Source organism: Cynocephalus volans, chromosome 11 (genome assembly GCF_027409185.1).
Source record: "Cynocephalus volans isolate mCynVol1 chromosome 11, mCynVol1.pri, whole genome shotgun sequence".
Classification (NCBI taxonomy): Eukaryota; Metazoa; Chordata; class Mammalia; order Dermoptera; family Cynocephalidae; genus Cynocephalus; species Cynocephalus volans.
Genome location: NC_084470.1, coordinates 111089579 through 111114178, shown reverse-complemented (window position 1 = coordinate 111114178; position 24600 = coordinate 111089579). Strand labels below are relative to the sequence as shown.

The following is a 24600-nucleotide window of genomic DNA, read 5'->3' as shown; positions in this document are numbered from 1 at the left end:
TTCTTTTCTATTTCCCTGGAAATTTTCACTTTCCATTACTCAAAATGCACAGGCTAATGAGAGGGGAACTTGGGAATAGTTAAAGCCTTTGAGAGCTTTGCTATGAGTCTGAAGGTGTTGAAATCAGACACACGGGCAGAAGTTCCATCTCACTCCACTGTCTCTAAGCACTGGTTTCATGTGAAGACGGTGAAGGTGGGTTTGTGTTAGTCAGCATCAAATCAGAAACAACAGAGAGGCATTTGGATGTGTCCTTACTTCTCTGTGCCTTGTCTCACTTCCTGAACATTCCATGCCCCTTTTTTACATGATGTAATACAGGCCTCAGAAAATAAGCAGACCAAGGGATAGCAGAGATCCATTATAGCCCAGCTCTCTGTTAAATGGATGTATAAAAAATAGGTCAAACCGTGATCTCTAAAGCATAAAGTGCTATCATAAGTGCTGTCTATGGAAGTCAACTTGCCCGCGGTGATTAGCAGAGGGAGCAAAGGGTTCCATTTCATTCTCTCTGGGCAGAGCCCTTTGCTTTTCATGTAGTGGAGGAGACACTGTGGACAGCTCCCGTGGCCGCAGGCGAAGGGACAGCCTTCCTGCCACCTTCCAGATTCTGTTCAGAAACATTTATCGGAAGGGCATGGGAATATAGCTCTTTGACTTTTCTGTCACAATGGAAATGCCTCGTATTTTATCTTTACATTCAGAGGCATTGTTTTACCCTAAATTCTAAATGTGTAAGCCATCGGTGGACACAGCTGGGGAGACTGGCCCAGGGCGCCGGGTGCAGGGAAAGCCACTGCACTCCAGGCTAGATGTGCCCTCCTGTCACATTCGCGATATTTCCATTGCCCTTGCTTTATTCCCTGTCTTTTCTTAGGCGGCCTCAGTGCAGTTTAGCTAAGTTAATTAAAGACAGCGGCGAGCTTGTAAGACAGAGCATGTACCGTGCGGTGAGCCACATTGCTGTAGAACCAATGTGCAGGGCTATATTTGGTTCGGGAAAGGCAGCTGTGAACATCTGCTTAACGTGCGTGAACACTGCGCTATTAGACCTTCCCTGCTACTTTTACTTATTGAAGTAGGAGGGGGGACATTTCTGGTTTTGCTGTATTTTCCAAAAATACGTGACCACTTTTGCTTTTTATTTGTTTTCCTGATTATTCCTGAAAGTATTTTTTACACACTCCTAAAAGGATAAAAGCATGATTCGTTATAGTTCAATTTAAAGGTGGTGTTGAAAAGGCATTCTGTGGACCCGCACTTCGTAAAATGACCATAAATATTGAGTATATATTAATATCATATTTTATACATAGTACATATATGGTATATATTATAGGTTATTATGTGTAATAGTCTTATATATAATAATATATATTAATATGTATTGCATATTATTATACCTAATATTATGTATAATAATATATAATATAAACATGTTGCATACATATTATGTTCTATATTTTATAAAGAACATATTATACTTCATATAAATATAGAATCATATTTCTATTTCCAACAGAAATACAATGTAAGGCACAAATGCAAGCCACATATGTCATTTTAAATTTTCCAATAGCCTCATTAAAAAGGAAACAGGTGAAATTAATTTTAATAATATATTTTATTTAACCCAATATATCCAAACTACCGTCATGTAAATATTGAGTGACAAAAATTATGAGTGAGACATTTTCATTCTTTTTAATAATAAGTTTTCAAAATATGGTGTGTATTTTATACTTAGAGCACATCTCAAGTCACACTGGCCACTTTTGAATTGCCCAGTAGCCTCAATGGCAGTGACTGCTGATGTGGACAGCATAGCTATAGACTAAGATCAGAATCTCTGGCAATAACTTGTCTCTGGCAATAACAAAGCTGGTTCTTCTGTGCTGATTGTATAGATTGTGCTTTTCCTTCTAGAAATTTTATTGTTTTTAATTGGCATTATTTTAAGGATTTAGAAAGAGGATGAGTAAAAGACAAAGTGCTGTGACAGTGATATAACTGTGTCAATTCACAACACTTACTTTCCTCCAATCCAAAGCAATTCTTGGAGAATATCTCAGGGCTTCATATTTATTTTCCTACCACTGCATCTCATCCAGTGCGTCAAAGTGGACAGCCATACCCAGATCATCAATTATTTCAGAGAGTTTCTGTAAATGTCGACCACCCACACCCATGCAACTGTACATGGGAGGGTTTACTCTTAAAAACAAATACCTGGAAGCAATTTCACCTTTGAAAATGACAGAAAGATAGTTTTCCTGGATCTGCTTAGACTTTATTGAATATTTTCTTACACATTCCATTAAGCAAAGTTTAACTGTGATAAAGATACTTTTAAACCAATAGAGCATATATGCAGATACATGCATTAACCCCTGAAAACAAAAGCAGCAAAGAACAGCAAAATAAAGACTTACTCTTTTCTCGCTTGCTACTCACTTTTCATTTCTTTTTGTCTTAACTCTCCATCTGCTCATCTATAACTTACTGACACTGCACGTCTATAACTTACCGACACTGACTCTGGCAGTGCACATGATCAGAAACTGGTTTAGCCTGGGAAGTCTAAATAATTTTTTCCCTTGACTTTCATAGAAAAGCAGAACATATATCTGACATTTCATGGAATAGGATTTTCATTGTGCTTACAATGAATATTATTAATGAATATAAACCTTATTTAATGAATATAAACCAGATTTAATGGCTTTAAGTTTTAAAATAACTCCCTTTAGTTTTTCTGTTGAACTGGATTTTTGAACATTGATGTTTGATTCAAATCTTAGACAGATTTAGGGTAAATAGTTTAAAGAAAAAGCTGTTAATTTTATCTGCACAATTCAGTTCTTTATAGCGCTATTGGATAGCCAGTATGTTTCAGGCACTGTGATAGGTGCTGGAGATAAAAAGTGAATAAGACAGTCTCAGCCTTTGGTGACCCAGGTCTAATAGGAAACATGATAGACATACACCAGTAGCCACGATACAGTGCTACAGCAGAGGTAGGTACACCAATGATGCTGGAGAAAAGAGGACACTTACCGGGTGCTGGGAGAGTGTAGAGATGATGCTTTGTGAGTTAGCATAGTGAAGGAAGGAGTCAAAATGGGATTGCTTGACGGAGGCACTATGGACCAATGCGGTCACAGAACAGGATGATAGTGGTAAGAAAGTAAGTAAGACAGCTGGGGCAATTAGAGTTACAGTCAGAGATGAGGTCCAGGATATGGACATGAGAGTGGGTATTGACTTAGAACAAAGGTTGAAGTTCTGGGAATGCTGGAGCTAGAGGCCGGTGAGGCTGTGGTGCTCACTGAGTTATTTGCATAGAAATTGCAATTCCCTCGGGACGATGGCAGGAGCTGCTGTGAAGGGGTATGTTTTGTTAATCAATGACCTATTTGCTATTTCAAATTTAACATGACCCACATGGGATCCTGATATCCCACTCCCTAAATATCCTATGCTAATGTTCCAGTTCTTAGTAAATATCACCCAACATCCGTCTAGTTGCTCCTGCCAAAATCTTTTCAGTCATTCTTGATACTTTCTTCTTCCTCATTGACATGGCTCATGCTCACAAGTTCTGGTGATTCTATAACCAAAAAACCCATAAATGTTTTCCTCTGTACTCCATCTCCATACCACCACTTTGATGCCTGCTTCTCTATCCCCCAAACTGCCATTTCAGTCTGCGTGATCCACCAGGTAGAATCCTGACTACATGCCCTGCTCCCTTCCTCACCTCCCATCAATCTGTTCCTTTTCTCCTGTTGTCTCCAAATTCTTATTGTGGATTGTTATTAGTAAAAAAAAAAAATTTGAGCACATGTCTCCACTATATGAATATTTATTTATAAGTTACATAGATGGACTACTGTATTCCTGTACTAATATGTTAGATACATATTTAAGATGCATGCAAAAATACAAATGTTAAAAGATTAATGTAAAAATGGTTTTTTAAATATTTTAGTTGCACTTATTGATAATAATATGAAAAACTTTTTTGCTCTCCCTAAAACTTAATAACAAGAGCAATGTGATTTGCATGCTCCATTATTTTTCCAAGTCTGGATTTAGCACTCTGTGTTATATAGCAAATTCTAATTCTGCCTCATAGTGCAGTTTATTTTGATTCTTAATTTAATGGCTGTCATGTCTGAAAAAAGTAACTTGTGCAGATACACAGATCCAAATGAAAGAAATGCAGCTTTGATTTTGCCTACTAAACATTGTACTAAGTTCTCAATATCATTTATTAAATGTGCAAATGGTTTTGTTGAGCTAGAAAATATTTACCTTCAGTGATACGAAACTGTTGTTTTTAAGTTCAGTCCATGTTTAACATTCACTGAAACCCTTTGTTCGGGGACTTTTAAACATTTTGTAAAATCCTTCTTAGATGTTTGCTAAGTGTTATTTGATAAGTGACACCTCTTTATTTGGACAAACATAACAATGCAACATTTCCAATCATGCATTTTAAAAATTCTCTTTCCATTATACACATTAAAAAGTTGTTTTTTTTTTTTTTTTTTTGAACTGCAGTTGCCATCTTACATCTTACATCCCTTAAGGGGTGGGTCAAATGGGTTTGCTTCAAAATACCTGCCAGGTAACATCTTGCAGAAAACATTCATCATCACAGAGCAGGTATCAGTTTTTAAGAAAGGAAAATGCATATGCGATTTGTAAGTGTTATGCCGTGAGACAACCAGAATGTTGGTGCATAAAATTTTCATGGCCGCACCTCATCATACTATTTAGCTTTACAAAAATTCTAATATTTCAAAGTCTTGGTTTTATAGAATTAAGCACATTGCCAAAACCCCATAGCCCTTAAATTCTACTGCATCAGCGTTTGCTGACAGTGGGAAAGTGAGGCAGCCCCATCCACCTGCCCACCTTGGAAATCCTGCTCCTCCCTCAGCCTTCCTCCCCAGACCACAGGGACCAAAGGAGGGCACCAGTGTCAGTCCAGATATTAAATATGAGTAGCAACTTGATAAGAATAAATAAAAGTAGACATCCTACTCTTTCTTCACTCCAGGGATCAACTCATGCAATGCACACACAGAAACCACAGTCCAAATGTGATCATGTTATTCTGTATTTCAAACTCCAGGTGCCTCACACTGCTCTGAGAATAAAGCTCACAGTCTTCACGTTAACACTCCTGCTGTGTCCATGTGTCACTTGGCCTCTGTCTATCTCACAGGCCTCATCTTGTGGATTCGACCTGTGGATTCATACAGGCCTTCTTTTATTTCTCTGAATGCACCAAGCTCTTTTTCATGTCAGTCCTGTCCCTTTCCAGTGCTGTCCACACCTGTCACCTTGCTCACTACATGGACCCTTCAGCTCTTAGATCAAATGTCCAATCTCTCCAGATGTGCCATCTGACTCCTCCAATCTAAATTATTCCTCCTCCTTACATGCTCCTATCACATCCTCTACTTTGTCTTAATTGTACTTAATCATGATTTGCAATTATGTAGTTATCTGTGCAATTATTTGTCTGTTTTTCCCAGTAAGCACCTTGAGGGCAGTAGCCTTTCTCCCAGTCTAATCCATTTGGACTCCTTGTCTGAGACTCATGGCATTCTCCCCAGAACTCTGCATCATCACCTTCTTATGACACCTCAAAATCCATTTGGCTCTTTGGACATTCATTCAACAAAATTTTACTAAGCACCTAAATGTGCCCATAATGTGCTAGGCAGTTGAGATAAAACAGTATACAAAATGAAATTTGCAAAACATATTGCTTTGAATGGTCTTCCACTTAAAAATGAAGACTCCACTTACATACATCGATGTTGAATTTACTTCATGTGGAAGGGATTTATAACCTTTACGGGGTCACATACTCTTTGAGAATTTGTTAAGAACTGTGATACCCTTTCCCACTAAAAAGTTCTCAAATCCTAATAGTATACATGCAGTGTAAGAGGTCCTCATAGCCTCTGAAGCTCACGGTTGGGTAGCACTTCCTAAATCAATCATGTTACAGGGTACCCAAATGCTTACATTTTCTTTTCAAAACTCTGGGATAGAGAAGGAGGAAAAGTTGAAATGAAGACTAAAGAAGTGAGTCTTCTGCCTCTGGATTAGGAGGGAGTGAATTGATGGAGAAACAGTTTCTTATTGCCACCCAGTACTGTAGTTGTCCGGTACTGGTCCAGAACAGTGGCCTTCATGCTACTTGCTTGTGAATGCTCTGAAAGTATTTTGAAAATCTAGGCCTGTCCATGGATATTTTTAAATTAAAAGCTAAAATTCCTCATTTTAGGTTAAATAGTTGCAAGGGATGTAGTTATCGATGAAATTTAAACACTGATATTTAAGTACAACTATTATATATCTCCTTAAATGTGCCAGTGAAATATCAATATCACAGAGAATTGATGCTCAACATAAATCTAAACACAGGAAAAATCTGTCATCTCACCCAATCAGGTGGCACATGATTTCGACTCACCTTGTGACTTGTGACGTCAGCTAGATCACAGAAAGTGCCGTCGGCCAGGCTTCACTGTAAAATTTTTCTTTTCTCATGTTAATTAATATGTATTTTGTGGGGAGTTGCTTTGATACTTTTTTATTATCCCTTTCATCATAAAACTCTCAGTTTATTATTTGTTTATTTACATCAGTACAGACTCATAGATTTCTGCTCTAATCATGGGTTATAATCTGTTACAATCATCCTTTATTTTGATCCTAAAGTTGTCTGAGGCTTGCCTGGTGGGATCTTCTCCACATTGTCTCTGTGTCTTTTGGGGCAGGTTTGCATCATTCTTGGAGCAATTCTTTGCACTCTGGCACAATTAAACGTTCCAGACTCAACTCACAGATTCTCTGCCCTATTCCTGGAATTACCCATCTCTCCAAGGAGCCGTGGTTTCTTTTAGTGGATAAAGGATAACGGTATTAGAGACAAAGATTCAGATGTTTATTGCTAATGAGGGTGTCACTGCTCCCAGGCATTCTCAGTAGATTGAGCTAAGGAATATATTTTATATTTATCCATACACATATTTCCATATATGTTTATTTCCTATCTATCTATATATCTTGACAACCAGGAGTTTGTACTGATATCTCCAGTTCTAGTCTAATTCAAGAGTTCCTTCTGGTATTTGCTTTTTATATTTATAATTCCTATCTTGTCTATAGTGAAATACCTAATTCCTGTTATTCTAATATATTATTGGATCAGCCTTCTTGTATGTAGCCAACCTTGAATTGCTGCTGCTGCCACCACCCGCAACCTGCAGGGATGTCCTCTCCACCCTGCTTGGTCACCAGCACTGTATGCTGGGCCTCCCTTCTGTGGGTTGCCCTCGTCATGCCTCTCAGACATGACACCCCACACTGGGCTGCCACTGTGGATGTCCCCCTCAAGCTGGTCTGGCTCTGACTCTCCAGTCCGGTACCACAGGCCCCTCCCCAAACTCGCTACACTGATTTCTCCCTGGTTCTGTTCCATTTCACCACTTTGTGGCTGAATTGTTTAAGAAAGGAAGAGTAGGAAAGGAAGTATAGTGGATGGAATTGTATCCCCCCAAAACTTCCTGAAGCTTGAATTATGTCCCCCAAGTTTTATGTATTAGAAACTTAGCCCCTACTCTGACTGTTAAGAAGGTGGGAAATCCTATTAAGGTAATTGCAAGGTGGAGCCTTGAAGAAGTGATTGGATTGTAGGACCATGCAGTAGTGAATGGATTAATAATGGTGGTCAGGGGTGTGGTTCTGAGGGCTTTAAAAGAAGAGGAGAGTCTGTCTTTCTCTCTCTGCTCTCTCTGCTTCCACCATCTTGCAATGTGAGACCCCTGGGTCACTGTCACCACCACCAGATGGACTTTGGACTTCCCAGCCTCAAAAACTGTAAGCAATAAATTTTATATTCTTTATAAATCACCCAGTTCCAGGAATTTTGTTATAAGCAACAAAAATAGACTAATACAGGAAGCAAAACCACATTTTAGTGGACTGGTCCTACATTCTTGTGAATATAAGATGTCCTTTTTTAAAAAAAAATAGGTAGTCAACTACTAAATCTCAGTTTCCTGAATGAATTTTGGAATGTCCTTAAATACCTTGATTTCATTAAATATATAATGCATCCATTTTAGGCAATCTTTCTTTTTTTTTTTGGCAGCTGGCCCAAGGGGGAGTCTGAATCTGGGTGTTACAACACCGCGCTCTCACCAACTGAGCTAACTGGCCAGCTCATATAATGAACACATTTTAAAGGTGAATGCCTTTGAGTTCCGGCCCACCCCTCATTCAGTGATTCCTTTTGACGTGGTATTTTTGCACACCTTTAAGAATTTAAACAAACAGATGATTACCCCCAACACCCCCATCACCACCCCCCATCATCAGACTTTAGTACTTGTAGAGGTTCCACGTTGTCCTGGCAGTTAAACAAATATCTAGCAGAATAACTCAATCATATAACAGTGTGTGGAATTTTATTAAAAGTACTTAAATTATTTTATATTATTCTATGAATTTCAACATCTCCATCTTTACAGTACAATAAGGTGTTGTATCAGTTGGATGAGCTTTATAAAATGTATTGATGGTTCAAGAAACCCCAATACCCGACGAGTGGGGAGATTTTCAAGGGCATTCAGTGACATGATGATAAAAATTAGATGAGTTTACTCCACACGTGAATGTTTAGTTTCGCAGCCCCACCTCATTATTAAGACAGTTAACATTATATATCATACTTTGACATTTTAGAAGAAAGATATTATTTAAAATAATGGTATTAATTTTAGTGTTATTATTTTTTTGACATTGTTTTTATTAAAAAAAGACTAAGTACTATTGTACTTAATCTTTACACAATTATGTTAATATGTGTGGTATTAAGAAGTGAAGACACTGCTAACTAAAAAAAGCAGTTTAGGTTAAGGAGACCTTATGAATATTACATATACTTTCCTGAAAACCAGAGAAAAACATCATGTACTGTTCTATCAAGATAATGTGACACTGAAGTAATCCTTTTAGGGTTTTTTTTTTTTTTAAACCTGGTAGGTAAAGAGAATAATTTGAATTGTTCTTTGTAACAGTACGGTTCAACCATACAATAGAATGTCAATACTGCACTTCAGGAAAGTAATGATAATTGTTAGGAATTACAGTCTAGGCAACCTCTGAAATTGAAATGCAAAGTAGGCAAATTATTTTTACAAATTTAACCAGAGGGATGTTTTCAACTCAGCTAGCTGCTTTTAGTATTTAACTTCTCAAAGCATTAAGATATGTAAGCATCTGAGCACTGAGAAAAGTAAATGAAAACCCTACAGTCGAAAGGGACAGGAAAGTAGTGTTCAAAGATGAGGACGACCTCTTCAGTTCTATTCCTCATGAAGAAAATGACCAAATGGTTATTATCAAATCCCGAATGCTCAGTTTTTCTTCCGATTCTTTTGAAGACATCACTTAGGGAAAAGGCTCTCCATCTGTCTTCCTCTACCCACATCAAAAACAATGGCTATATCTGCACATCAATAGGATCTTTTTTTTTTTTTTAAAGAAAAGTCATTGATGCTCTTACAAGTACTATCCACTACTTGAGTTAGCCTACCCATTGGTAATTGGAAAGACTTTACAGAGTTTCAGATAGAAAAATCCTCATTTACTGATGACTCCAGGACAGGGACTGGCTTATTTTTAACAAGTGATTGTTATTCACAGTTAGGTAAGGATTACTTGAGAAGAGAAAGTAAAGACACTTAGAATGAAAAATATAGATAGGAAGAAAATAACTAGGACAAGATTATAGGATTGCAAAAAAAAAAAAAAAAAAAGGAAAAAAAATGGCCTTGTACATAAAGTGAGAACGGGAAGGCAGTGAGTCAAAAGAAATGGCCGGTGGAAGGACTTTGGGAGGAAGACAGTATGAGGTGTTCTCTTGCCACAGGGCACTGGCAGAGTTGCTGTTGTCACATTTCCAAATCGCAGCACAGATGCCAGTCATAAAGCAGCTGGCTACAACTGATTGGAGTCGTGTTGTTGGGCTATTCATCTACTGGAGATGGATCATTTAGAATAGTAGCAAATTTTAGTTTTTATTCTTCTCTTCATGACCAGAAACCAAAACTCTGTACAGAGTGTTGTGGAATTTCAAAGCTAGTGGGTAGTTGGAGCAAGTGTGCTGGGTGGAAAACTGAAGCAGATGATGCTAGGTTTTCCAGTTTAATGGAAAGACTCAGAGGGCTGAAGACTTGTTCAGGGGGACAAAGCTTCAGATAGATTTGAAGGTCAAAGTGAAATAGATAGTTAAGGTAAATAAATAATTTTGTTTTGAGTTATTCTAAATTTGAGGAGTTTCTCAAGTTTATGTAGATAAATTAGGCAGCATGTTTAAAATGAAACAGTGTTCAACCTCTCGATTGCTGAATTTTATGGAAAACAGGATTCATGAGACAGTATTCTTTAAAACTGGGGAGCCTCCAGCATATTAGCTAATACTCAATAGTGAAATTGTAGGTAGTCCCAGCTGGTGGGGAGGCAAAGATTTCTGCTGTGTGGAGAAGATGTTTTTAGATGAAACTTGCCCTAGAAACTGTTCTCTTATCAAAAGCCGGGGTAGGATAATATGTCTTCTTGTCACAAAAATAGATTAGAGGGAAAAAGATAGTATAAGGAAGGACTGCTCCTCAAAAATTGGCTTTACTTTCTTGGAAAAATATGTAGCTGACGTTTCGCAGAGTTTTTGGAGGAAAATATTCTTCTTAGAAATACAGTTAATAAAGACCAAGCTTTTAAAAACTGCAATGTAAAAAATTTCTCAAGCTGAAAAGACTGAAAATTCTCTTTAAATCATGTTATACTTTCTATTGAAAAGAAATGACTACTCCAGTGATGATTTGATCTGGGATAGAGGCAAGGAGACTTTCAGAAGTGAAATCATTAAACAAACATGAAAATCAGGATAGGAAATTAACCTTCATCACACTTAGGTGTATAGTAAAGTATAATCAGTTATACTTTAGTCAACAATGTAGAGTTGATTCAGAAATGCGGAGTTGGTCTCAATCATTTTTATTTTCTTTATGACATTAAAAATTAAAGACTCCCTCAAGGTATTTTTTTACTTTGATATCTGGATAAGAAAGACTGCCAGTAGTGATTGCAGTCCAGTTCCTATGCTTAAGTTGTGTTGAGCAAATAAATAGCACCCATAGAGAACTCTGCCTTCACAAGGTTCATTCAGGGCTAGGTATGCTGTGCACTGCATCTGCATAGATTATATTGTAAAACTAATCAGGAGAGACTTAAAAGGAAAAAAAAAAACTACTCAAAAATTTGTGCACCTCAAGAAAGCCAACACTAAGCCTGGCATATAATAGATACTCAATAGGTAATTGTTAAAATCTACAATTTCTATTTTTACATACTTTTAATATCCTTACTTATATGCATTTATTGTTTTATATAGTTGTAATCAGTTATATAAAATATCATTTTCTTTTATCACTTTACCTAATACAATCATAATGGTGGAAAATAGTTCCTATAGCTGATTGGTTTCTCATAAACTTTGGCCTCCATATGATATTTATTAATCTCAATATTAAAAATATGGTTCAGAGAATATCTTCCTAATATTTACTTTTTCCTTTCCTGGAAATTCTTGACTGGAATAAATTTCTATAGATTATTGGCTTTTATCAAAGGATATAAATGTTTTAATATTATCAAAATTGATTTATAAGTTGCTTTCTCTTCAGGCTATACCAACACACACTGATACAGAACTTCTGCAAATAGCAGTCTCATATGAGAGAACCTGGGTGTGTTTGTACAAGAAGAGGGCTGTGTCAGTCAGTGGTAGCAGATTTCTCACTTGTCATTCAAAACGTATGCAGGAGGCTAGTTTATTCAAATTACCAATTTGGGTACTTTAATGTACAGAAGAAATAAATAGAATGTGTAGTCTCTGTCATTAGCTTGCCATCTGGTTGGGAAGACTAAATGTATTTCATTAAATTACTAAGTCAAAGCACTTCCCAAGTGTGGACTGAGTGGGAAGGAAGGTTGAACTTGGTAAGAAATGGGGCAGTGATCCTTTCCCTTAAGGAATCTGCCATGTAGTTGATTGGAGTCAACGGAGTGATAAATAGTCCTTATGGTTACAAATGAGCTTACTGTAAACTTCATAAATTGCAAGCTTCTAGAATAGTGAACTTTCATCCTTCTTGGGCCATCCTGTCAATCTTATGTGATTTAGGAAAATTGCCCTAAAAATGTTGGAATGGCAAGTGCTTGATTTTAAATTATGTTGCTCTCAATGCAAGGGCCTTCTTGGTATTATCTGAGATATTTTAGAAAACCTGAGGACTGTAGGGTTTGGAACCACTGTTGGGGAGGCAAATACTGGCCCTTTGTAATCATGAGACTTTGCTACCTTGAAAAGCTATCGGGTGTTTAATAAATGTTCATTGTTGCCGAGGACAATGTTAGTGATTCTTCTAAAGTGAAATTTTTATCCTTTCTTTAACTTTAGGTTGCATGTCATAAAGATGGTAAAGTCCAAGTTCTGGGATAGCCTAGTGAGGTATTGTCTTGCAGAAAGGTGGGAGGGATGAAAAGGGTTAGAGTGCTGGCAAGAAGGGTAAGAAAAGGAAAGCTGATGGAAAGGATCAGTTCAACAGGCATGAGGTTCTTCACTTTGAGGGTGAAACATAGTAGCATCATAGGCTTCTCAGAATGGCAAGGAGGCTCTACAATGACTAAAATGTTAGTTTGAGGAAACATGTTTTGGAATTTTGTTATAAGTGGACCTAGCTAGTGCTCAGTGCTTTTCAGCATTTCACCAGCTGTGTATCCCTCCTGAGAGGAACTAGATCATCCCATCAAAGTTAACCAGGAAGCAGACACTTTTTACTGGATTGTGTATCAAAAATTTGATTGATTTGTTTGCCATTGATTCTCTTACTCATTTATTTGTCCAGCAAATCCTGACTGAGTTCCCACTATGTACAGTCTTCTAGGAGCTGTGTATACTAAATAAGGTGTGGCAGATATATCCTCTCTGCTGTCGAGAAGCCAGTTAAACTAGGAGTTGCTCTAAGAGATGGTGGGTTGGACAACGGTGTTGACCATAGGGATGGAGAGAAGTGAAGGAATTGAGAGGAAAAGAGGTTAATAAGCAGGACTTGGGGTTGGTTTGATGTAAGCTTGACTAACAGGAACAAGGATTAAACTGAAGTTCAACTTGGGAAACTTAGTGCTGAATGGTGCTGTGATAGGGTATTAAATCCAAGAAACAGGTTTGAGGAATTAAATGATTTCATTTGGGGATATGTCAAGTTTGAGACGCCTGGGAGTCATCTAAAATGAAGAAGTTCAATGAGCAGTCAGACATACAGAATTCAGTAGAGATGTGACCCAGAAATGTGGACTTGGGAGTCACGAGCAAACAGGTGGTAATTGAAACAACTGGACGCTGTGATCTTCCAGGGAAAATGGGATTAGAACGCTGAGGAACATGGGTTGTTAGGGGAGGGTAGAAGAAAGTGAGACTGCACAGGTGATTGACCTGAATGGTAAAAAAAAAAAACATGAGAGTGTGCTGATTTGGAAACTAAGAGCAAAGACGCACTGGGAGAGACGGAGCAGTCAGGAGTGCCAATTGCTGCTGTGAAGATCAGGCAAGTTAGGGACAGAGAATGGTCCACCGAATCGAGTGATATGGGCGAGAGCAGTTTCCGTAGAGTCTAGAAGGTGGGGGGTCTGTCTGTAGCACTCTAGTTCCTTCAGTTTTCTAAATCAGATCGCCTGAGCTGTGAGAGTTGTGTGACAGTCAGGAATACTCAGACCCAGGGACAGAGTCATTCTTCAGTGAAGTGCTTGAGCTGCAGGGTCCTTCGTTGCGATCCTTTGGGAGTTGTTTTTGCTCACTTTTTGTTGCTTAGCTTTGTTACTGAGTGATGTAGATGGTTTACTTATAAGGAGATGAAATACTCTTTAATGAAGTTGCTGAAATATTTTTATAAAAACCAAATGAAACAAAAACATTCTAATGCGTAAGGATTAATTTTAATTATCCAGAACACCACAAGCATAACATGTCCATTAAGAAAAGTTTTACTTATATAAAGGTGATAGTCTCAAAAACTTAGTTTTGAATTTCTTTGGAAACTAAAAAGCACCTTTAGAGTTTGAATATACAATTTTATCACTGTTAAAAGATATGAGTCTGTACTTGAATAATGAATACATCGCTGTAGGCCGTCCCATAAGGTGAAGATTTTTTTTTAAAGGAGTGGGAATGAGTAGTTCTTTTCTTTTTTTGCTTGCCTTAGTTTGCTTTTTGAGGGACTCTGTTTTTCTCTCACTTTTTTTTTCTCCTTATTTTCAAGCTTTCAATTTGAGTGGTTGTGGTCCTTAAATTCAGTATCGTGAATAATGGTAGAAATTTAGGGCACAAAATAGAGGGAATAGATACAATTGTTGGTTTAGATGAGTACCCAAGTGTACACTTTTGAGTCAATTCTTGTTTTCAGTATCTTTAGGAAATTTAGGCAGTGTATTCTCACCCTAATGTAACCTGCTATAGAGTGGGTTTCCATATATCCTTGCATTCCTCCAAAAGGTGTTTAGTCCTTAGAATTAATAAGTACAAGGGATCTTCAAAAAGTTCATGGAAAGATTCATATTATCTCTTAATTCAGTTTTTTCACGACCTTTTTGAAATACCGTAGTAATTAAAATATTCTTTGCAAACCATATTATCATCACCAACCTTATTGTCCACTATTGTTATTAATTGTGCAGTCTTGTATTTGTTAAGAACACATTCACACACATATATGTATATATCTCACTTGTTTCTCCTGTGAAGTAGGTTAATATCCTTATTTTATATGTAAGAAATCTGAAGCTCAGAAAAGGTTAAATTCCCTGCCTGTAGGCACACAGATGTGGTTATAGAGCTGGAACTTGTGGCTCCCTTCAGCCCACCCCATATCTGTTCTCTGCAGCTCTGATGACCTCCAGAGGTTACTTACCCAATTGTGGGAATTCTAGAGAAATTAGAAAAAAACATGTTTCAAAAAGTAGACCGAAATACCAGCCTCTGCCAGAGATTGAATGCAATTAAAGATAAGAAATTAAAGAAGTGTATGTACTTCAACAAGTCTGAGCTTTTCTTTCATCTAGCCTTTTCCTAATTGGCAAGAATCACTAACTTGCAGAAGCACTTGGCTACCAGAAGTTTCGTGTGTCATTAGTGCAACCTGCAACATCATGGTGACTTTGTGAAACTTGCTTATCGAGAAAATTCAGATCAAGTGTAAGGAAGGTTTTTATTCTTTGTCCAATTTATCATGACCACTTAAGTTTTAAATTGCAATACAGAAATGATTAACATATTTAAAGAACTTTCTATGCAGGTGCCAATAATCAGGGTGCTTTTTTTTTTTTTTTTTTTTTTTTTTTTGCCATGAAAAGGCAAAGGTTGCACCTCATTGTGTAGAAAGGAAATACTGGGGCTGCTGGGAATCCTGAGTCTGAAAACAATATTCAATAAACACCCATAATAAAAAGAATTTTCACTGCTAACGTAGGTCTGTGTCACAGGATTGTGTAAAATTTTGTATATATATATGGTTCCTACCATGTGCTTGGCATCGTTCTTTTAAAATATTGTCTTACTTAATTGGTATCTATTGTGGGGAGGATTCATTTGTTTCTCCCATTTCAAGAGAAACTGAGGCTAGGAAGGTTAAAAAAAACTTACCTTTAGTCATAGTAAATATGTAGTGGAGCTGGGATTCAAACTTGGATACCTGATCCAGCATGTTATTCTGCCTCTCCAAGAAAATCAGACAGAAATTTCACAGTGTCTACAACATCAGAAAATATTCATGTCTTTTGACTCAGTGTTTCCACTTAACATAATACTTTGTGCACATTAGCAAAGATATATGTACAAGAATGTTCACTGATGTGTTATTTTTAATAGCGAAAAAAAAAATCCCCCCAAATTTCCATCAATAAGGGATGATGAAATCCTGGCATATCCATCATGCTGGAGAATGCTGGGCAGCTGATATAAACTATGAGTTAGATTAATGGGTACTAGTATGGAAAGAATACTAAAATTGGATGAGGAAAAAAGCCATTTGCAAAATAATGTGGTTAATATAAGACCATTTTTTGCAAAAATATTAGTGATAGTCAAGATGGAAGAGGAAGAAAGTGAGATTAGTGTGTGTAGAGAGAAGAAAAACAACAGCAGCACATGTACCATTGCTCACTGTCACAGAGACGTGAGGTCACAGAGTGCATGTATTTTCAGTGATGTGTTTATTCATTTAACAGATATTTATTAGAAGTGTGCTATACCAGGTGCGAGGTGCTGTGGATATACATAAAACCTACAGTCTACTCAAAAAAGGTAGAAAATTAACAAGCCAATAGATTAGCATTTGAATTTTGATAAGCAAAGTCTATTGCTTTTATAATTCTCTTAAGAAGACATTTTTTAAGTAAAAAGAAAAAAGAGACCATTACCAAAGAAAAGGGGCGGCGGGTTCTGTGAGGGTCAGCACCTTTTCTGCTTATGGAGGATTGGTTGTGGGGTGGGAGGCTGGTAACCAAAACAAAGCTGATGGGATAGATCTAGTTTTAGTTCTGTCAGTTCTGACAGTGCCCCAAGACTTGAGGCATGACTTAGAGGCTTACTCCGATGGACGTCTTCTAGGCTAGGGATTATTTTTGGTTAACCACCTGTATACGGGAAAAAATTGAATGTAGTAGCCGATTCTTGTACTTTTCACAGATACTTATTTAAGCAAAAATGTAGATTATTTCCTGTTTTCTTTATTGTATTAACCTTATTACTAGGAAAAATTCATCATGGAAAAAAATGTCTTGATACTTGTTCTTTTTGCATTAAGAAAATTATGAATTCTCAAATAGAACAAGCTAATTCCTTTTTTATAAAATCATTGTTAAGGTGGGGATAAAGGTTCAGATAGAATTTTTTAGTTTTTTGTTAATTATTATTGTTTTATTATTAACCTACAATTTTACACGGCTGAGGATATCTGCTTGTAATGTAAACTAGGAGAAATTTGTAATGTGGGATAATGATAACTATTTTGTTCAAGACCATATGGATCAAGTTTTTGTTCTTTTCTTTTTTTTGTATTTGAATACAATCTTTAAGCATGGTGAAATTTTAAGTCTTTAAAATTAAATTTAATAGTAGATAAACAATTGTATCTCTTAGCTTTTTATATTAAAAATGTTATGAACTTTATAGATGGTGTTCATTTATTAATTAAAAATTAACACTGCAATTCAGTGAGTTTCACCTGAGTGCTTTCACTGTGTCAGACACTACGTGTTTTAGATACTCCAGTATGAGTGTAGTATGGACTCTGATCTCAAGAACTCTTAGTTTAAACAGAAAGACAGGTAAAAATTAGAAAAATAATATAATCTGTGAGAGATTTTATTAAAAAGTGTGTATGGAATTTGCAGGGAGTAAAATCTGACTGATTTGGTGTTTGTTACCCCTGATAGATACTGCCTGTGCTCTTCTAACTTGAGAGCCCACCCCTCCCGCAAACAGAATTCAACACATCATAATCTGTTCCATATTGAAGTATAATTGGACAGCAACCCTTGTAGGAACTGAGTTATCTCCAGGCTAAACTGATATAAATTTAGCACCTCTTTCCCTGCAAGCTCCCTCTAAGTTTCCTCTATGGTTAAGAATTCCTTGATCTTGTTAATTATATGTGCCATAGAGTTCTCATTTTTCCAGCTTTCCTTTTTTCAGAGCCAGACCCGGATAACAAGCAATTATTTCTCATTAGGACATTGCAACTAGGAAATTAAAGAACTTTTAAAATAAAGAGTAGATCATCAATGTGTGTGTACATGTGATTATGGACAAATGAGAAAGGGTCCATTTGCCACGTGCCACCTTCCAGGAATTAACTGCGGGTTCCATTCTGTTTGTGTACACACACACACACACACACACACACACACACACACACACACACACACACACACACACACACACACACACACACACGTCTGTGGCTACCCAAGTAAATGGACACATCACCTTGTAATATGTGTACAGGTCTATCCCATCTTGTAATTCAGATACTCATAAAAGTTTAGATACCATCAGTTACATTTTCCATATCAAAGTTTAAAACAAAATTCAACAAACCTATAAAAATAATATAAACAGAGCTGTAGTTATTTGCTTGCCAGGCAAGGGCAAACCTATGTCACTGAAGAAATGAGTACAGTGGGTCTCCCTAAGCCGAAAGCAGAAGTGTACAGGGAGGTGGAGGAGTTTCTCTATATTAGAAGATTATTCTAGGAGATATTCTAGAATATTCAATTCTTGTCCATTATGAGGAAGATGGTAAAGGTTCCCATAGGAATAGTTATTTTAGGGCATAAAAATATGGGCATAATTTTCAAAAAGGTCAGAGAAGATTTCTGATGGGCTCGAGGTCATGCAGCAGATACTCTGGTATGCTTGGAAAATTATTCTTTTGTGGGCCTGCAAGGAGAACTACATGATGATAAATACATAGGTTCTTACAGTCTGTAAAGAACATTACCCAGCCGCCCTGTTAGGTGTGTACTGTGAAGATGCCTGTTCTACAGCTAAGGAAATGGCAGGTCAGACAGTGGAGCAACTTCCTTAATTCCACAAACATTCATCGAGAAACTATGCCTTGGACCTCATCATTGCCCACGCGGCCTCAAAATGGACTTGCCAGTTCTCTCTCTCTCTCTTTTTTTTTTATTTGCATTCCCTAAAAGCAGGAACAAAATATTTTATTGCTTATTTAGGAAATAGAGAATTCCTAAATGGCCAATATGTCACTGGATACAAAGTTCTGACCTCTAAAACCTAGGTTTACATCCTGAGCAAATGGCATCACTGTTAACAGAACCAACCCGGGTCACCTGGGTGCATATTCCAGACCCTTTTAACCCACCTTGCTGCTTCGACTACATCTTACTGCCTTTTTTTTACATCCAAATACCTCTTCAAATTGCATGCAGATAAAATGAAATATTCAAAAAGTTTTTTAAACAGTTTGCGATTGCCTTTTTACAGCATCAAAATTGTCAATGATGGGGTGTGTGTACAAAAAGCAAGCACACTAGTGTGCCTCTGAAATATCATTTGATTTATTATAGAGTCTAGGTTCCTAGATTAATTTTTAGAGCCATATCTTTATAAAATTGAATTTTGCTTTGTACCACTTGCCTGATTACATCATTTCTCAGACCACTGCATTACAAAAGGTTACTCCAATTTTCATCTTGAAACTCTCGAATTAAGTGAACAGAAGATAAAGCACACAGAACGTTGAGCGTCATGTGATCTCTCTGTCTTTTCTCTGCTGTACGTTCCAGGTGGGAGAGTTCAGAGCACATGCTGCTGAGTGGACAGCCAACGTCACAGCCGAATTCAAAGAAACCAGGAGGCGGCTGAGTGTAGAGATCTATGACAAGTTCCAGCGCGCCACCTCCATCAAGCGGAAGCTCTCAGCAGAGCTGGCTGGGAACCACAGCCAGGAGCTGACTCCTTGCAGGAGGACCCTGTCGGTGAACCACCTGACCAGCGAGAGGGACGTCTTGCCTCCCTTGCTGAAGACTGAGAGTATCTATTTGAATGGTCTGACGCCACACTGTGCTGGCGAAGAGATTGCTGTCATTGAGAACATTAAGTAGCCCTCTCTGTGAAGAGCCCTAGGCGTAGCCATAGGCGAGGACTTCTGTACGCCCTTCATGACTGTTGCTGGCAGCATTTTTTAAATTGTGCATGAGCTCAAAAGGGGAAACAAATAGATACCCCGTCATAGTCATCTACCATCAGGAGAGTTTGGAATTATGAGCCAGCACTATCTTTCTGATGACGCTTGTTGAAAGGTCCACTGTCTCTGGCAAGTGGAATGACAAGCAATGTCTGATGCCTTTTTGTGCCCAGACTGTTTTCCTCCCTCTTTTCCTAACGTGCCATAAGGCCTCAGAATGAATTATAATTGTTTTTGGTAATAATGTAGCTTTGAGGGATCAGTCCTTAACTTTTCAGGGTCTACCTAACTGAGCCTAGATCTGGACCATTTATGGATGACAACATTTCTTTTTGTAAATGGCGAGAAATTCTTATGCAGCCTTTTACCTAAGAAATTTTCTGTCAGTGCCTTATCTTATAAAGAAACAGAACCTCTCTAGCTAATGTGTGGTTTCTCTTTCCCCGCCTTCACCCCTAGGCTCACCTCTGCAGGCTTTTCCTCAGTACTCCCTTTTAGATACCATACCTTGCTAGAAACAGTGTGTAAAATGCTGGAAGTGATGACGTGCGAAGAAGGAATAGATGCCAAATTAGATGGACATCTAAGCAGCACTCAGCGTTGCCTCGCGTTAAAGGCACTGCAGAGAAAGAGGTGCAGAGATGGCCCCTCTGAGTATTTATTTGACTCAGGTACCAATGGTACATTAATACTGTGTAATTATTACCAGGCCAGTAAAATTGGCCGCTCCCAAGTATTCCCTTTTTCTTGGCAGTATTTGGAATTTATCATTTATTAATAAACGTACATCTTTTAAAGGCAGAAGAAGAAAACCCACATATAAAAATGATCTGACAAAAGAAAGATGTTAAAAATGGATATTACTGGAAGAGATTTGAAACAGTTGGTGTGAATTACCATTCTGATAAAAAGAAAATAGCAAAACGAGCATTTGCTATTAAACATTATACTGCCAGCATCTATTTGCTTTTGGATGTACAAAAGGCTTATGTAATTTTCGTTCCCTGGGTGACTTTTGCCAGATGAGGGGAGGTGATGGAGCCGTGAGAGGAGGACACAGCCCTAGCCTTCCCTAGGTGTTCCTTTGAAGTTGTAACCAGGTGTGAAAAGCAGAAGTTGAAACTGGGATCACTGTGATTTTGCACATGGAAAAATGCAGATTGCAGGCATAATTCATTTCTGGCATTAGAGAAAAAGCTGTTAAAGCACAATTTAAATCTTGAGAGTTTTTTTTTTTTTAAGATAGAAAAGGCTGATAATTCTTTTTAGTTTAATTTTATATCCTGCAATTCTTTGGATATTTCCAAGATTCAGAAAAAATTTCGGTAAATGCGCCCAGTAAATTGCTACCCTTTCCTTTATTTTCATACTTAGATCTGCTGTACATTTTATAAATATATATAATTTTTAAAATGCAGAAAGAAGATGATTTCCATAAATATAATTGCAAAACTGGTTTTTGTTGTTTGTTTGTTTTTACTTTTTGGGGGTGTATGTCTGAATAAGAGGCATTCGGATTAGAGTCTTTAAAAAGAAACCCAGGATCTTAAAAGACAAACAAACTAATAGATGCTTATTTTCCAAAATTTAAATTTAAGCTGGAAATGTAAATATTCAATTAACTTGTTGAAGGTACTTTTATAAACTTAAAACATTCTAACCAAAATTTTAGAAAGCCAGGCTCTTTTAGAAAGAAAGCTACACCCATTTTCTCAATAACTGTTCCGAAAGTTCATATGGTGGAATGCGCCATGTATAAACTGTGAATTGTATTGACAAATAAAGTTTGTAATTAAAGTTAGTATTTTCTGAGTCTCTTGCTTGCTGCTGAGAATACAGATCTAATTCTAGCTAAGTAGAACTCCAGGATAGGACTTTTCATGTTGAGTTTTTTGTGGCTCCTTCATTTACAATATTTAAGAAATATTTTTGATGCATTAATACTACCTTTGTTAAATACATGAAGAGTGCTCTTCTTGGTTGTTAATCAAAAGTAAACATGCTGTCTGAAATATGATATTTGAAATATCGTATAAGTTCAGGATTGTTTCTATTATGTTATGATATATTCATATCATATTTTTTCACTGTTGGACATTGTCTTGTCACTGAAGTAGCCTGAATGCTGAACACAGGCATCTGAAAGTTTTTTGTAAGAAAAAGACAATTAAGCATCCTGGTAGTACTGAAGCCTAAACAAGGTAATTGCCAACAAATCTTCTAGACCTTATACCCCAAATATTCGGACTACTTATCTTTTCAGTATTATACTTAAGTTCATTGATTCATTCTTAAACAGCTTGATGCTCAGTAAATATTCTAAAACTGGTCCCGAACTATCATTGGGAAAAATTTTTTAAAGTGTGTATATTATATCAATTAACACCACTTTTATTTTCTCAAGCTTTATTTTGTTTACTCCTTGTGGAGTGAACATTGATAAAGATTTTGACATAGTCTGGGATTTTCTAGTGAGTTCATTTTTCCTTTGAACCAGTATACAAGTGAGTAGTTTTGCCATGAAAGATATTTGAAAAAAAAATGAAGGACTAGAACCAGAAAGGATCAGTAACTACCTGATCTGTATTCTTAGACATGGCTTCCACAGAATGCTCTCAATCTACCTTACAGCTATTAAAAGTAAAAGTGATTCTTTTGTAGTTATTTCAACTTTTTACATAGATCTACATACTTTGCTGCATACTGCATGTCAAACACCTTTTTTCCCAATAATAATAATTCACTCTTGCAACGCAGAAAAAGGTGAAGCTTCTGAAGCCAAGAGGGAATTAAATAATGCGTGTCTTGGCTTTCTAACAAAGAAGGGTGCAGTGCGTAGTCTAACAAAGAAGGGGGCGGTGCGTAGTCTAACAAAGAAGGGGGCGGTGCGTAGTCTAACAAAGACGGGGGCGGTGCGTAGTCTAACAAAGACGGGGGCGGTGCGTAGTCTAACAAAGACGGGGGCGGTGCGTAGTCTAACAAAGACGGGGGCGGTGCGTAGTCTAACAAAGACGGGGGCGGTGCGTAGTCTAACAAAGACGGGGGCGGTGCGTAGTCTAACAAAGACGGGGGCGGTGCGTAGTCTAACAAAGACGGGGGCGGTGCGTAGTCTAACAAAGACGGGGGCGGTGCGTAGTCTAACAAAGACGGGGGCGGTGCGTAGTCTAACAAAGACGGGGGCGGTGCGTAGTCTAACAAAGACGGGGGCGGTGCGTAGTCTAACAAAGACGGGGGCGGTGCGTAGTCTAACAAAGACGGGGGCGGTGCGTAGTCTAACAAAGACGGGGGCGGTGCGTAGTCTAACAAAGACGGGGGCGGTGCGTAGTCTAACAAAGACGGGGGCGGTGCGTAGTCTAACAAAGACGGGGGCGGTGCGTAGTCTAACAAAGACGGGGGCGGTGCGTAGTCTAACAAAGACGGGGGCGGTGCGTAGTCTAACAAAGACGGGGGCGGTGCGTAGTCTAACAAAGACGGGGGCGGTGCGTAGTCTAACAAAGACGGGGGCGGTGCGTAGTCTAACAAAGACGGGGGCGGTGCGTAGTCTAACAAAGACGGGGGCGGTGCGTAGTCTAACAAAGACGGGGGCGGTGCGTAGTCTAACAAAGACGGGGGCGGTGCGTAGTCTAACAAAGACGGGGGCGGTGCGTAGTCTAACAAAGACGGGGGCGGTGCGTAGTCTAACAAAGACGGGGGCGGTGCGTAGTCTAACAAAGACGGGGGCGGTGCGTAGTCTAACAAAGACGGGGGCGGTGCGTAGTCTAACAAAGACGGGGGCGGTGCGTAGTCTAACAAAGACGGGGGCGGTGCGTAGTCTAACAAAGAAGGGGGCGGTGCGTAGTCTAACAAAGAAGGGGGCGGTGCGTAGTCTAACAAAGACGGGGGCGGTGCGTAGTCTAACAAAGACGGGGGCGGTGCGTAGTCTAACAAAGAAGGGGGCGGTGCGTAGTCTAACAAAGAAGGGGGCGGTGTGTAGTCTAACAAAGACGGGGGCAGTGTGTAGGGCTCTGTTTCTTTCTCAAATTCTAAGGAACATGTGACATATAAGAAAGACCAAATCCCACCTAACTGTGTCAAAAAGTCATGAAGCTAAAAGTTCAGAGTCTAAGGAAAATGTCAGTTGGAATACCAAAAATCAAATTTAGACATTCTGAAGACTTGAGGTAGTTATTTATGTCTAAGAACTAGAAGTCTAGATCGAATTTTGCTTTTGTCTTTTTTTTTCTTTCATTTTTGCCGTTCTAGTAAAAGCATAACTTATTTATGGTTTTCATTTCTTATTAAAGTGCGAGTATAAATTTGTTTTGGTATAATCTAAAGATGTCTCTATTTGACTACTCATAACTTCATTAAAATTAATATCTGATTTTTGCTTTGACATGAGCTTACTTAAAAGTCCTTTTATAGTGAAACTAACTGACCTTGCACCTGCTCTTGTGTCAGTGCCAAGATGGCATGGAGTAACCTGGCTACTTCTGGTAGAAACTTTTGAGGGTAACTTACTATAGTTATCTTAATAAGGGGAAAACTTCATAATCTCCACCTGCTTCCTTCATCCCCCCCTTTCACCTCAAAGGTTTATATCTTTTTTGTTTCACACTGATCCTTCCTCACCTATAACTCAACTACCTCTTCCTAAAAGAGCGATTGGTCCCGAGGACCCGGAATTTTGACTCTGCTCTTTTGTTTTGGCTCAATGCTGTGTTTTCCAACTAAACCCCAGCTCTAACTCTTTCTAATGCTC

At 38.1% G+C, this 24600-nt stretch overlaps 1 protein-coding gene across 1 annotated transcript in view; it reads left to right on the top strand.

Moving 5' to 3' along the window:
- Positions 1-19776, top strand: part of KCNK2 (potassium two pore domain channel subfamily K member 2) — a 137246-nt gene extending 117470 nt beyond the window's left edge. Inside the window, exon 7 of the mRNA XM_063114879.1 lies at positions 19459-19776. Coding sequence (XP_062970949.1) covers positions 19459-19776 — 318 coding nt within the window. The remainder of the gene's footprint in view (positions 1-19458) is intronic.
- The last annotated feature ends 4824 nt before the right edge of the window (positions 19777-24600 follow it).